This window comes from Saccostrea cucullata, unplaced genomic scaffold (assembly GCF_032062105.1).
Source record: "Saccostrea cucullata isolate Sc308-1 unplaced genomic scaffold, CSIRO_AGI_Scuc_v1 ctg2097, whole genome shotgun sequence".
In the NCBI taxonomy this organism is placed as follows: domain Eukaryota; kingdom Metazoa; phylum Mollusca; class Bivalvia; order Ostreida; family Ostreidae; genus Saccostrea; species Saccostrea cuccullata.
Genome location: NW_026940969.1, coordinates 74,615 through 89,818, shown reverse-complemented (window position 1 = coordinate 89,818; position 15,204 = coordinate 74,615). Strand labels below are relative to the sequence as shown.

Below are 15,204 nucleotides of genomic sequence, written 5' to 3'. Positions count from 1 at the left end.
TAAAAAGTTCAAAAAAATTTCATAATATAAAAGTACTTTTATCTTGTTATCACAAACAGATTCATTTACAATGTAAAGTTCGTAACCGTCATGGATATATAAGTGACGCGTGAAATTGGTTGACGAACGTCAATTACACTCCGTCACACACCATCACGTGACACCTGGGTAACATCTGGTAATGCCAGATGATGTAAAGTGCAATTGCAACAGATATTATTGTAAGAAATCTTGCGATAGATGATTATAAAGTATACATGCAGTTTTTTCATAAATAATCCGGGTGACTCATAACAAACACACCTTGTGGTTTTTTGAGATTTTTTGTCTGACTGGAATATGGTATTCACATTGGAAATAAATATTATAATATCACATAGAACTCTGTCTGTTTGTCTGCTTGTTTGTATTAAACATTTTCGTAAAGACTTGCTTCACTTGTTGAGCTGAACTTCGTCGTCGAGGTTTATTTTCTATTAGTTTTCGTCTTTTCACTTCACGTGCTAATTCGTAAAATAGTTCATATATTTCTTCATTTCCGTCACAAACGGAAGTCTCAAAGAATGCGCATGCCATTTCTGTTGCAAGTTTCATCCCTTCCGCTGTGCTTACATCACGTTCACGCATTAAGTCCACTTTATTTCCCACTAAAACACATTGAACATTTGTTTTCTTTATATCGTCTAAGAAGTCCTTCATTTTCATCACTTCTTCAAAACTCTGTCGATCATTTATTGCATAAACAAGAATAAACCCATCAGCCCATCGAATGTGACCCTCTCTCTGTAAAGCTTCTACCTGAAATGCAAAAGATGAATATTAAAGTTTCTTTGTTTTATATTTTAAACAGAGTAAAGGAAATAGACTATATATAAATTTAATTCTTCTGCCAATAAAATATTCGTTTTTAATGAAATAATTACCTTAAAAACTTTTACTACATAAAAATTATAAGTACAAAATGTTACAAAATTCAATTTCTAGTACTTATATATGCTATTGAGATACATCTTTTTTGCCCCCTGATTTATGGCACATATAAAAGGGTCGGCTTTCAAATGGACTGAATCAGATGTATCTTACAATTTAACCCTCTCTATAAACTGTATAAAAAGTCGATATTACTCCATTAGAGGTACAAAAAAAAACTCTTTCAGATTAAAGCACAATGTTCTACGTTTTATATTGCATGTCCTAGTCGGCACTTTTAAAGTTAGTCGATCTTGAAGCCATCTGAATTTATCATTTTCAAAAATATTTAGAATTAAATTGAATATTAGTATAGAAAAATTCAAAATACGCAGAGGGGTTACAAAATGCCCTCAGTTGTTTTAAGATGAAAAAAAAAGTAAAAGAACGGTACTAGCACGCAGGAAAGACGAGGATGTCTTAAAGGCAGAATTGATTGAGCGATATTGTATTTAACTTCTAAAAAGAATTTTAATGAAAAGGTTATCTTGTGATGAAAATTATTGAAAAGAAAACCCCAGCAGTATAAAAAAAACAAGAGCAGATAAATTTTAATGTAAGAATTAAAATACTGTACACCAACTATTATTCGCGTCATCTTGTATTCGCAATTCGTAAGTTTCACTTCGAAATCAATCCGGGACAATTTAATTTCGCGACTGGGAAACTTTCTCTGTGTACAGATACAAAGCAAAATATGTGGTTCGCGGCAATTAATATTCGCGAGTTAATGTACGTCGCGTAACACGCGGATATTTCTCGCATATGAATAAAAGTTGGTTTTACAGTATAAACTCAACTCGCTTTAAATACGCAAAAAGTCGAACAGATTCCGGCGCGCTTTTGCTTTGTGACGTCAAAGTGACTCTATTCGTTATAATTTACGTTATGCGGCATTTACATTTTACGGAAGATAAACAGTTGGAATATTATGATCCACAAGGAATTTTAATAAATCTGGTCAGGTAAGTGAACTAAAAGTATTTTTAATGAATCTACGTGAAAAAGAGCTGCGAATTGTGTTCTTCAGGAAATGAATAGAAGCCTTTAGATAAAACTACGAAGCTAACGTCTTGATGAAAAATTAAAGATTTGTCAGAGAATTTTTTGTTTTTCTTAGATTTCATTAGATTACGTTCTTTCTTACTTTGAAAAGAAAAAGAAATTTTTTGCAAAGTTCTTTTTTACGAAATTTTTTGCAATGACGTTGCTAAGGGTGATGATGCAGGGTAAGTCGTTGTGTTGTGACAACAAGCTCATAGTAACGGCATCATTCGTAGCGAACGGACGTGCAAAAATTTCACAGCGAAAAAAACTGAAAATTGACAATGAAACGACGACTTTCATCTGAAGATTCCTGTACTGAAGGGAACATAATGGTATAAATTACCTATATGAATATTCTTTTTATTACATTATCTCAAAAAAATTGAGATATTCAAGGCAGTCAATTTTTATGAATGCAATGCATCCGAGTTAAAACACGAAAAAATGTTTAGGTTCAAAATTGCCCATCGTAAATAAATCCCAGTGATTCTAAATTTACAATTAAAATAAATGGAAATTGAAAAAAAGCATTTATATAAGACGTACTTCAAAATGAAAACGATAGTATAAATACCTACACCAGAATACATGTATGCATATGATTTTTTTTAAATTATTTAAATTACACTATAGCCCGAAAATGAAAATATGTAAGGCAGGTAAAGTTTTTAGTTATAAATACTTCGCATCCGAGTTCAAACTCGGAAAAAATATTCGGTTTCAATTTTGTCAAAAATTATAAATCCCAATTGTTCCAATGTTACAAAACAAATGATGAATAGAAAATGAACAGTTCCAACATTCTTATCAAACAAAAATAGTTAGAAGAGTTTCCGTAATACCTATAGTATTTTGGTCAAATTTTTCACAAGGAATACAAAATTCGGCACATTTTTGATATTTGTGGTCTCTTTTTTAGAACATAGCCTTCTGTTGCACTTATTTTAGTCCCGTATTTATCGGCCCCGGTATACTAGAAATGTATGTATATAAAAATGTAGTGTCTTAGTAAAAAGGGGATTTTCATACTGAGTATACCCAATTATTATTCTAAAAAACATATCATCACTCAGAAAATTAAAAATAATCCATTTCTTGATATTTTAGGCAAAGAGACGAAAAGTCAAAGGAGGAAAGAAAGACAGGAGGAAACGTGGTCCTCGTTCGTCCTCTGACTCCTCCAAAGTTCCCAGGACAGAGTCGTGCGTATCAGACACCTCTAGCCACAACAGTGACACTGCAGGCAAACTATCAGCTGCTGAGGAATATGCATTGATTTCTAAGGAGATACGTGACTTTGAAGCTGCTTGTGAAGTTTCGCAGACAGATTGTGCTTCAAACTCTCTCGTCAACAATGAGGTTGCAGGCGATACAAATGTTGCAGCAGAGCTGCAACATGACTTTCAATCAGTTGATTGTGCTATCAATGAAAGCAACAATGATGCATGTGTTCTCTCACAAGCAGACATTCTTGGATTGTTACAAGGACTGAGCAACACGTACAATCTAGCAGAGGTGTCTCCGCAGGAGCAACCTTTTCATGTTGTGTCAGACGGTACCTCTATGTACCTTGTGGGCTCTCAAAATCAGGTCTACATGTCAATGGTACCACCGACTGGAAGTAGTACTGCTACGACGACAGACTCTCAAATGGTGTGCACCATTCACGAGAGCCCTTACCAATCGAACCAGCTCACAGACAACATTAACAAATCGGTAAGTCAATCCTTCTCTCTATTTCTATATATCTTCTCTATATCTTCCCTCCTTTTCTTTTCTCAAACGGCCTATATCTATTTTCTATTCTGTATTCTTCTCTTTCTTAGCAACAGTTCATTTCCAAGTCTTTTTCTGAGAGAATCAAGGAAAGGCTTGATGATTGGGTAAGAAGCTGTCAATCATAGGATTTGATAATATACATGTACTCCACATTCTGTCCCTAAAAGCATTTTATTACATGGGCAAAATTCGAGAATATGGTCTTTGGAATTAGGTGTCTCTGTGTGGGGTGGGGATGGGAGTAGCAGGTTGCAATGGAGTTGTTCATTCCTACCTTCAAAAGTGTGAAAATTACTCTGAAATCCCTATTTTATTATACTAGTATTAATCCTCTGTATCAATTTACATAAGTGTACATATTTTGATTCTTTTTTTCAGTATTACTCGACAATGGATGTTGATCGGAGAGAGGCTGACCTACTGAGATATCCCTCTCACTTGGTTAGTTTTATTTCCTTTACTTCATTAATCATATACATGTATCAACAAGAGAATTTAACTAATACAGTGAAATTGCAATTCGCATCAAAATCATGTACAAAAGATGAAAAGAATATAAACATTATTAATGTATGTCTACCGAGAATGGCTCAAATTGTCGAAAAATAGCGGGACCTAAAATTTGTTTGGTGTAAAAAAGGGGGTAAGAAAGTATGAAATAAAAAGACACACCCTTTAACCTCCCTTTTTATATGATGGTATAGAAACTAACAATGGTTTATACTGGTAATTTTTTTTCAGTTGGAATGGTCTGAACGTGTGAAATTCAGTCACGAGAGGAAGTGGAAACTGCTAGAATACCACGAGCCAACGTACAGCGAGTGGGATTTCCTATGAGCAGCATTCTCGGACAGTTATTATGTCGTGTGGTGGTATAAGTTTGGCCCACTTTGTGAGAAGCATTCTTGGACAGCTACTAGTATTATGTCGAGTTGTGCTATAGATTTGGGCAACTTTGTGAGAAGCATTCTTGGACAGTTATTATGTCGTGTGGTGCTATAGATTTGGGCAACTTTGTGAGAAGCATTCTTGGACAGTTATTATGTCTTGTGGTGCTATAGATTTGGGCCACTTTGTGACTATCCATATCAGCCCATCTTTTGTCTTTCACTTTTATAAGCAAACAGATGTACAACTTTTAAATTCTTCATCATTAGTATTATTTATTTTTTGTCTGTTTTAAATATTTTTTTTTTACTTATTTCTTCAATTTGCAATGGTTTTTTTCAGCAAAATTATGTCAGCGATGAAGCATTTGGCAGTGAGAAAATTTGATTATTAGAAACATATTAGAATCTTTATTCTATTTTTCCATTTATTTCTTTAGCGATCTCAATTTTTAAAAGAAAGACAACGTTGGTTTGGTTGTGCATCTTAGGCCATTTAGAGTTTATTGAGCATGCTCCAATTACTTGTAAATATTTTGATTATTATTAATTTAAACTAGTACATGTATTATATCTCCTGTTTTCTTTCTAAAGAAACTTCATTTTACATAGAAAAGAGTTTTTCTTGTAATATCATTATCAGTACAAATTGTAGTGCAGAATCGTAGCTCTCCTAAAATTTATATTGACAGACCGGAGAGCTACAGTACCACCCATTGAAAAAAGTGTGAATTTATTGCGCAACAAAAGGTGCGCTGTTTATCAAATAATTTCCCCGTTTCTATCAATATACTACTAACCTTGTGTTTCTAACATATTTTCTTGTTACTTCCACAACAAAACCTTTATGTACCAGTCACGTCCGAAGCGCGTTGGACCGAATTTGCTTGAGACTCAAAATGGTCGTATCAACAGGCGAAATTGCCGATGATCTCAATTTCAGGCCCAGGAGGGTTATTTATAACGGTTTTTGGGAATGTTAAAACACAATATTGTGGAGGTAGTGAAGAAATATGTTAGGAATACACGGTTTGTAATATTTTGAGTTGACATCTGAAACATACGGAGAAATACCGTCAAATCGAGAAACAGGGCACTTTTTTGTGCGCAATCAATACTCACTTTTTTCGATGGGTGGCACTGTAGCTCTCCGATCTGTCAATATATTTTTAGGAGAGATACAATTCTGCAGCTATATATATTGTGGTATTAAATATTTAAAGAAACACCACAACAACACACTTGTTCTTAAAGTAAAACAGTTAACATCTAAATATGAAAGCATTTCAGGGAAAATTATTTGAATTATCGTGGAACAACAGAGGAATTCAAGGACAAAGACGGATGAAGAGAAAGATGCAAAATTTGTTCCTATGGAACTCCAACATTTTCTTGCTTGGGCCCTAATAATTAGACTTCAAGGTCTTATCACTGTTGCCCCCCCCCCCCCCCCCCCCCCCCCCCCCCCCCCCCCCAAATAAATTGTTTTCATAATGAAAGCATAAATAGATAATATTATTTCTACTTAGCGATTCGTCCCTTTGATTAATTGATAGATAGGGAAATTTACTTTCTGTATACAATTTGCGTTCTCGTACATTGTAGAACTTAAAGATCATCGACCCTCAGTGAAGAGAGATAACTCTCATGCATTGAAACCAATATCATTTCTTTAGAAAATTGTCAAGTAAAATGCCTTTAAGTATTCTGTCGATTTTGAAAATCAGAAACAAAAATTTTATAAGAATCATGTGACATAAGTTATAAAACTTGAAGAAAACAGCATCTTCCATAAGCTAGCTGCAGAACTGAAGCTTTTTACTTTCTCAAGCACAGAGCTACAGTTCTGCAGCTAACCATAAGCTTGTTCTGAGATGATAATCGAGCTTACATTGTCATATTACCAGTGAGTTTACAGTTTTTCTACCTATTTCCTGTATGGATTCATTTGATCTCAGTTTGTTTCAATGCCTAACAACTTTGTAAAACCAGTTAACATCTAAAGCATATCGATACATATGCCTGTCAAGAAAACAAGATGTGTTTGTGAAACTCTATGCCCCCAATGGTAACACAATTCTGGAGTGAGACGTAGACTCAAGTTGTATACAACAAGCAAATTCAAGGAATTGTGGTCCCCCGCTTTCGGTGTCTTTGTGGGTGAGATGTCATTTTTATATGACATATTGTGTGTAATATGAACACCCTATCATGTCATTTACTTAGAAATCATCACTAAACTCCAAGGTCAAGGTCAATGGGTTAAAGTTCTTGGTATCCAATGAGAAGTCTTCTCACAAGGATTACATATGTGAAGTATGAAAGCCTTAGCCCTTACCATTCAAAGGTTATGGTCAAGGTTAAAATTTTCTCATAAGTACAAAAAATCTCCAAGGTCAAAAGGTCAAGGTTGTTGATATCAAATTAAAGGTCTTGCCACAAGGAATACATATGTGAAATATGAAAGTCCTAGTATCTACTGTTCAAAAATTGTGGCCAAGGTCAAAGTTTTTGAAATGTTGGTCAAATTCCAAGGTCAAAATCAAAGGATCAAAGTTCTTGGTATTCAATGAAAGGTCTTCTCACAAGAATTACATATATGAAGAATGAAAGCCCTAGCCGTTACCGTTCAAAAGTTATGGTCAAGGTTAAAGTTTTTCATAAGTACGGAAATCTCCAAGGTCACGGTCAAAAGGTCAAGGTTGTTGGTATCCAATAAAAGTTCTTGTCACAAAGAATATATACGTGAAATATGAAAGTCCTATTATCTACCATTGAGAAGATATGGCCAAAGTAAAAGTTTGGAATTTTTGTGTAAAAGTGGGTTGGGTCAATCTCCAAGGTCAAGGTCAAACGGTCAAATTCGGTGGTACCCAAAAAAGATCTTATCAAAAGAAATAAACATGTAAAATATGAAAGCCATAGCCCAACTGAATCAAAAGTTATGGGCAAGATTAAAGTTTTTGTGATGGACTGACAGACGGACAGACTGACAGACAGACGAATGAGATTAAATGTCCCCTTGCTTTCGCGAAAGCGGGGGACAATTACCCTTTACAGCGCAATAGTTATGGGCCAGGTTAAAGTTGACAACAGACAGACATGAAAAAAACAATATATCCCCCGGGATCTTTGGATCCGGGGGCAAAAATTTCTAGTCGCATTTTTGTAACCGCAGCTTATCGTTGTTATGTCCCTGGATCGAAAGATCCCGGGGGTAAATTGTCTTTGTCCTGTCTGTCTGTTTTTCTGTCTGTTGTCAACTTTAAGCTAGCCCATGACTATTGAGTGGGTGGGGCTATGGTTTTCATATTTTACAGGTGTATTCCTTGTGACAAGACTTTTCTTTGGGTACCACCAAATTTGAACTCTTGACCTTGGAGTTTAACCTACTACAAAAAAAAATACCACAGTTTAACCTTGGCCATAACTTTTAAACAGTTTGAGCTAGGTTTTCCCATACTTCACATGTGTATTCATTATGATGCCTTTCAGCTTTAATATTTTTTACCTTGGCCTAAGAATTTGCCCCATTTTTTGAACAAACGTTAACCTTGGTCATAACTTTCGAACAGTTAGAACTTAGGCTTTCATATTTCAAACGTGTATTCCTTGTAACAAGACCTTCCTTTTGGTACCAACACTTTTGACCTTGACCTTTAGAGTTTGACATGCATTTGAGAGAATTCAACCCTCGCCATAAGCAGACATACGGGCCGGGGGCATCAGTGTTTCACAAACACATCATGTTTTTCTATTGGCAATTGAATATTATGACATTTATTCAACTTATTATGCATTTTCTATCCCCCTAGACATGTGCTAAGCTTCGGAGATACGGAACATATAAATATATACTTCTTCGTTAAAAGAAGGGAAAAAAGACCCTTTTATGGGTATGTTTAAATGTCAAGGGGTCCGCAAAATAAAATCTTTACGCCCGGATGATATTTTATGGGAAATTAAAATATGTAAAAACAAGTAAAATTTATCACCCAATAACTTCTTAAAACAACATTAACCTTGGCTCTTACATCCTTTATCACAAGGCAGTCTTACTGGATGATAAGCTCTGTTAAGCAATTTGACTCCTTTTTAATTTTTCCTTCAATTTTGATTTCTTTTTACATCTTATTGCATTAACATATAAATATACAAAAATATCAAAAGAGACGCACCTAAAACAAGTTTCTATACAATGGCCTTCAGTCGACTTTCTCACGCTGGGCCGTGGGGCGTTTTAAATAGATTTACAAGTCATTACACAACATGCTCGGTGGTTACTACGTTTACCCTTACCTGTCCTGCTGTATCCAGAATCTCCATATTAACGAGTTCGTCGTCTACCGTGGCGACATGCTTGTAGGTGCATTCTATAAAATTGAATAAAAGATAAATTCAAAACTGAGCTCGAATGGCTTGTATAATACATTAAATGATATTTTTGGAGATGTCAAGATAAAATTTGTGTCTAGGTCTAGTCTAACTGGTATATTGAAATCATTTGAATTAAAATTGGATCTCTTTGCCTCTAAATACTTCATTATAAATTATATTAAATTAATAGTGATCTTCCGCGTGGATGTGCCTCGCCTTACTGCATTTCCGCTTCCGATTATGTTGTAATATGTATCTAGCGCAGGCTAATTTCTCATTAATCATAGACTATTTTAACATCTCTCACACCTGACATCTTCAAGACATTTTCAGATTTTATGGCTTAAACATATTTCTTCGAGGTAAATAAAAATACATCCTGGTTTCCTGAATGATGCAGATACACAAAAAAGTTTCAAATTTTATCTCAATATATGTCTTGTTTTCCCTTAAAAAAATTCCAATTTTCATTATTTTTATTAGTCCATTTTTCAATACATTGCATTTATAATTTTTTTAAATAGATACATGAGGGGGGGTCAAGAACCCCCTGGACAGCGATGAAGCGACACACTCACCTAACGTGGGGTCGTACTCCCATATGAACCTCCGGGTTAAAAACCTTACTACCAAGGCTAAAATAAATAATACATATAAATTACAAGTGATTAATTACAAAATAAAACAATTTCACATGAATCTACGTAATAAAAAACAATAATTAATAGCCGCCCAAAGAGATGGACGTCTCGGATGCTGGCGAAGACACATAAAACGCATAATCTTTTGTGGGTAAAGGGTCAAGATTTTCTCAACTGATACATGTGAACTTTGGTTTTCTAGATATAAGCAAAATAGTGAGAAAATGCATCTTTTCTTTAATTTCTATAGGAGCAAATGGTCAAGACATCTATATTTACACAAAACTTGCATTGAAAATTGGCCTGTTGTGAAATGTCAGAGGACTTAATCCTGCAATATATACGAGTACGGTGTATGTACGGTTTATAATAACTAAAGCTATTTACATGTACTGAAGAAGGAATTGGGGAAGGGGGGGGGGGCTAATGAGACAGATAATGATCAAGGGATGCTGATGTTGTACAGAATCAAACATTTATGTTCGATCATTTCTTGTTTCTGTATCATTTATTTAATGGGCCTTTCCTGTTTTATGACCTATTAGCACTTATTAATGTGGTACGATCTATGTATCTTTGTTTATATTTCTCTATATATCAACACCAGACATCATTAACATCTTCTAAATTAAATATAGACCATAACATAGACAGTGCCATTTATCATTTACGGCGTCGAAAACTATCAAACTATCATTTTTACAGACCTCTATTTTAAGAATACTTATTAGAGTTTTTTTTTCAAAGGCAATAAAATTTTATAACCAATTATGCATCGCTTGCCCCCCCCCCCCCCCCCTCCGTAAAATAATTCCCCAATGTTTTACAGTCCTTATAATTTTAATGTCGCATTTATTGATATCACGACTGCCACATAAAGAAAATTATATCGCCAATTTAGAATCGCGTACCTCTTGACACCCAGCGCACCTTGTGGTGATGCATAGTGTGCACATGCATATATGGCACACAGCCCGTTTGATTTCAACTCAGATTACAAAAAATAGCTCACTAGACATAATGAAACTAAGGATAAAATAGCAATCAAATCACAGATTCATCTGCGTGAATTACGGAATTGTTTTGAAGCAAATTTTCTTTTTTGCGAACAATTGCCGTGTAATATCATCATTTATTATTCCATAGCAAATTCTTGTCGACCGATTTTTAAGAAGTTTTCTAGTTGATTCAAGAAATCGGTCATTTTTAATTGCTTTGTAAGAATCCTTTTCCTTTAGTTTGCTGATTTTCAGTTAAGTGGTTTCTATTGAAAAACTTTTGAGGAATGCATTTTACGTCGTACTTTGAGTCGGTCAAAATTCTGATTCATAAAAACGTTTTGAGAAAAATGACGAATTGGTTAACTACCATTTTCTTAATACTCTGAATTTATAAACGTACACGTGTTTAGAGTTCTTCCTCTAAAAAAGCATCATGTGACAGGTATAGATCCTCATTACGGAAACTGACGCAGTGTAAATTATTTCTGGATAAGCATTTAAGTCATGTCTATTCTATGTAACAACCATCATTTTCCCGCCATGTGTCCATCTAATAACTTTCCCTCGTAAAAAACCTCCCAGAAAGCTACAAGGCATTTCTCGTCCTAATCATAACGAGAGCATGTTTCCTATCAGAGAGTTCACTGACGATATTATTTTGACGGTTTGAACTAGTTCAAAAATGTATTTTTAACTCTTCATTTTTGTGTTGATGAAGTATCGACAAACGGAGAAAAAATAAGAAATGCTCGTTTTTATAAAATGCAAATATATGGCTGATTCTGAACTTTTTCAAAGCGATGCAAAATAGAGAAAATTGGTTTACAAGAATTCTAAGTGATAAAATTAACCACTCTTGGGTTATTTATCTCATTTAATTGAATGTTCAGTGATATTTCTAGCTGAAGATATTTTCAAAGGCTAGCGTATGTCCTATACACGATTAAGCTTATTTTCCCAATCTTATTTCAAAGAAAAACTTAAGACATATCTGAGATCGTTCATTGAGTAAAATTAACCAGATTGTTCCGATTGAGAAGTTCATTGTATCAATTTGAACATATGAGTGAATTCGCTTCAGATATTCTGAAGTGGCCAGGAAATCTCCGAGCGTTCGGTTTTTCTGGCGGCTTGACCTTTGACCCTTAAATCTTGCACCCAGCCTGTACTTGATTGCACGTACTCACATATTGTACGCACCAAAGGGCGTGTAGCAGAAGATAAGTAGATATATCATTAATTGAAACTGATTATTCGGTTTGCGGTGAAAATCGTTACGCCTTTCGTTTTTTTTTTTTATTACATTATAAACATTGATCCATTAATCCTGGTACAGCCACATGGCATCTTTTGCATGTGTGCCAAGATTGCAACTCTCCGTGACAAGGTTGCAAGAGTACTAAGACTTTTGCTCAGATGCTTGAAAAATTACTGCATTCGGTTCACACGGAGAGAGTTTCACGTGAAATAAATGTGAATTTTAGGCTTAAAACTTGAAGTGAATTTCAAGTAAATGCTTTCTTCTGAACTCCACATTATTTTTTTTTTTGTGGATATCACGTTGTTTTTTTCGCAAAAATTTCATAGGAAATCGCAAGAAAGGATATTTTAAATACTTAAAGGTTCGTTCAATTGCATCGAATTCTTTGTTTTCATTATTAAAGAAAAAAATTCGAATTCAATGTAGATATATTTTTCTTTCTGTGAAATCACCTAGCTTTTTTTTTTAATTAACGTAATAACACTTTCGTCATGATGCAAGGTTTAGTTTCAAATGTAGTATTATTTCTCTAACACTTTTGGATCAGAAGAGCCTGTTTATTTTCTGCAAATCTTGAATGTGCTTTTTAATGCCCTTTGTATCTCAACATATAAAATTTTCAAAGTTCAAAGAAACTTCACATATATAATATGAAAGGGTAAGTGGAAATTTAATAATATTTAATCATCGAACCAAACTCCATACTATAAACATTTCAGGTGTATTCAAAATGTTGACGTATGTGTCTTATAACCATATTTGCATAAAATATTGAAAAATGATTTCTTTTCATAATAAAAAACCTTTTAAACCTCTTGAGCAGTTAATAGCGTGAAGAGTCTACCGTTTTTATTAATCTAAACTTGATCTTAAGAATAAAGCCAATGGAAGAGGAATTTGGTTTTCTTTTTAGAAAATCATTCGGATTTTTGAAAGTCAGTCAAAAGATTTTTAATACATGAATTTTAAGCGCTCTTTTGTTAGAGGTATTTACTTCATTGCAAGTTCTAAGTTATAACGGTATCTTATATCTAAGTATGCACATTACCACATCATACATAATATGTACAGGTAGCAATATTTCATCGTTTGGAAAAAGCACCTGTATACTTGTGAAATTATATCAATTGAAGACAAGAAGTTCCAAACATGCCATCAAGTGTCTATGACGTCACCTGTTCACTTTTAATTGGTTCAAGTGTACTTTTACTTCTGTTCTCTTAACCAGTTGTTTCTTACAAGTAAATATTATTATCAATGTTTGTAAATCAATCAATGAATAGAACATACTTACCCGATTTGCCGACACCGGCTCGTCCAAGGACGGCGAGTTTGATTTCTGGTGTCGGCTTCGACTTTCCGTTTGACGTCATAGCAGACATCGGCATGGAAAATGGTCACTTATTGAAACCAAATTACAAAGAGTTTGTCCAAGTTTGGTCCTGATAAGAGTGCAAAATGTTTTGATTAAATCACGTCGTTCAGTTGTTGACAGATCGTCAGCTGGGCCCTGCGTGCTGCATTTTTGTTGATCCGAGTTACTGTCCCAAATATAAACCTTTAGATGCCACACGGTTAATTCTTAAAACCTTTCATAACCATCCTCTTGGATCAAGCTTCGACAAAAATCGTTTTTGGACACAAAACAGAGACAAGAAATTTAGCATTGTTCAAAGAATCGCCGGAAAAACAATCTAATCCGATTTTTGGATCGTCCCTTTTAATGATATACTAACTCTAATCCGCGAGTTGTCTCAAGATTCTTTAAGTTCACAAGGGGGAAAATTCCTATCTGTTTCAAGTGGTCTAAACTTAGACCAGTCTATTGTTTTGTGATGTATTTTCAGTCCCACAAATAAAATGCACTGTCCCTGTCTTCAGCTACCATGCAGGAAATAGCCTCGCTGAGTGTTACCTCCGCGGTGAAACATGCGCGTTTCAAACCATGTGATTTAAACCCTCTTTTCAACTTTCAGATATATCATTTTAAGGGAAGAACTAGCACTTTAGAGTGTGTCGTTATCAAAAAGCAGATCGATGTCCTTAAACATGCCTATTAGACTTTTTTCAATTGTTAATTGATGCACACAGTGACCTGGGAAAATATCATAAAAAGCCACCTCTCGTCACTCAAGGGGTTTAACATTAATAAAATGCTTATGGGTTAAAAGCAATTCGTCTGATATATCTACCTCGCGGAATAGTGGGAGTCCTTTGTATCTATTTTAAATCCTCACAATTTTATAAAACTTAATATCATTTAGATAGCGCATAAGTTTAAGCCATGCTGTTTGAATACAGATTTTATTTTACTTAGGATGCTAAGTACCATTTGTGCCAATGACTATATAATGAATATTTTACATATGAGTATTCAGCTAATTTTAATCCCTCGTCGCAAACCACAGTTACTTAAATGTACGATCCTATCCTATATATATAAATATTATATTTCTTTATATCTACAAGGAAAAAAGAAAACAAACAAAATAAATCAATTAAAAAAAATTATATGACCTATTTTTATTTGGGGGGGGGGGGGTGTTGCATTTCTCAAAACATTCAAGTGGTCAATTATAATTTTCTGCGTAACTTTTGAATAAAATGGTGTACCGGTATGTTCTTGTTCCTTGGTTATAGGAAAACATAAGTTCTTTGTCTCAACAATAAAAATAAATCAGTTTCATTTCAAAAAGGTACAATAATAAATCTTAGTGGCGAACCGAAAATTATAAAAAAGTTGTGGGGTGTACAATTTTTATGGATGATCCCCACAGTTAATTTCAATTAAATAGGTGTCCAGTGTGTTGGGAGATAATGTATTTTTCCCACCTGAAATCAGAATGGTAATGCTATATAAGGCTATGGTGAAAATATGGAGAGTTTATTTATCTCTTTGAAATGTACGCGCCTGACAACTTTGCAAATATCTTTTACAAAATGAAATCGGCCCATATATATAACCTTCGGAAAAGGGTTTTTTTTAGATTCAACCAATAAAAATGCTGTACGGCGACGTTCCACCAATCACGGCAAAAATGTAACGGTGAAGGAAAAAAAGAGATATTTTCAGTGCCAAACAAGGCTGCCGTACAATGAATATAATAACTACAAAACGGAATTAAAATGTGAAAAGACAAAATGATCAATAAATATGGATAACAAGAGATGTGTCTATAATAAGTAAGTAAACAATTTATCTCTGAAACTAGTAAATTTCACATGAAAATCTTGCTGAGTTG

At 34.3% G+C, this 15,204-nt stretch overlaps 2 protein-coding genes across 3 annotated transcripts; one reads left to right on the top strand and one right to left on the bottom strand.

The window, feature by feature from the left end:
• Positions 1-17: 17 nt before the first annotated feature.
• On the bottom strand, positions 18-13,896 carry LOC134256734 (ras-related and estrogen-regulated growth inhibitor-like). Its single transcript, XM_062739412.1, has 4 exons — positions 13,257-13,896; positions 9,638-9,694; positions 8,982-9,055; positions 18-798 (listed from the first exon to the last, which is right to left on the bottom strand). Exons 1-4 carry the CDS (start codon positions 13,348-13,350, stop codon positions 373-375), a joined length of 651 nt encoding a protein of 216 aa, XP_062595396.1. The 5' UTR covers positions 13,351-13,896; the 3' UTR covers positions 18-372.
• LOC134256733 (uncharacterized) lies at positions 2,182-5,311 on the top strand. 2 transcript variants are annotated; one of them, XM_062739410.1, is made up of 5 exons: positions 2,182-2,348; positions 3,124-3,732; positions 4,174-4,236; positions 4,537-4,673; positions 4,798-5,311. In XM_062739410.1, the coding sequence occupies exons 1-4, from the start codon at positions 2,298-2,300 to the stop codon at positions 4,630-4,632; spliced, it is 819 nt and encodes a 272-aa protein (XP_062595394.1). In that variant the 5' UTR covers positions 2,182-2,297; the 3' UTR covers positions 4,633-4,673; positions 4,798-5,311. The 2 variants fall into 2 exon arrangements, with proteins under 2 accessions (XP_062595394.1, XP_062595393.1); XM_062739409.1 differs by having other exon boundaries at positions 4,537-5,309.
• Positions 13,897-15,204: the final 1,308 nt, after the last annotated feature.

Coding starts and splice junctions, on each gene's coding strand:
- LOC134256733 (XM_062739410.1), top strand. CDS start 2,298: ATGAAACGACGACTTTCATCTGAAGATTCCTGTACTGAAGGGAACATA. Junction 2,349..3,123: donor GTACTGAAGGGAACATAATG/GTATAAATTACC, acceptor TTGATATTTTAG/GCAAAGAGACGAAAAGTCAA. Junction 4,237..4,536: donor TGAGATATCCCTCTCACTTG/GTTAGTTTTATT, acceptor ATTTTTTTTCAG/TTGGAATGGTCTGAACGTGT.
- LOC134256734 (XM_062739412.1), bottom strand. CDS start 13,350: ATGCCGATGTCTGCTATGACGTCAAACGGAAAGTCGAAGCCGACACCA. Junction 9,695..13,256: donor AGCCGGTGTCGGCAAATCGG/GTAAGTATGTTC, acceptor TATTTATTTTAG/CCTTGGTAGTAAGGTTTTTA. Junction 9,056..9,637: donor GGAGTACGACCCCACGTTAG/GTGAGTGTGTCG, acceptor TCAATTTTATAG/AATGCACCTACAAGCATGTC.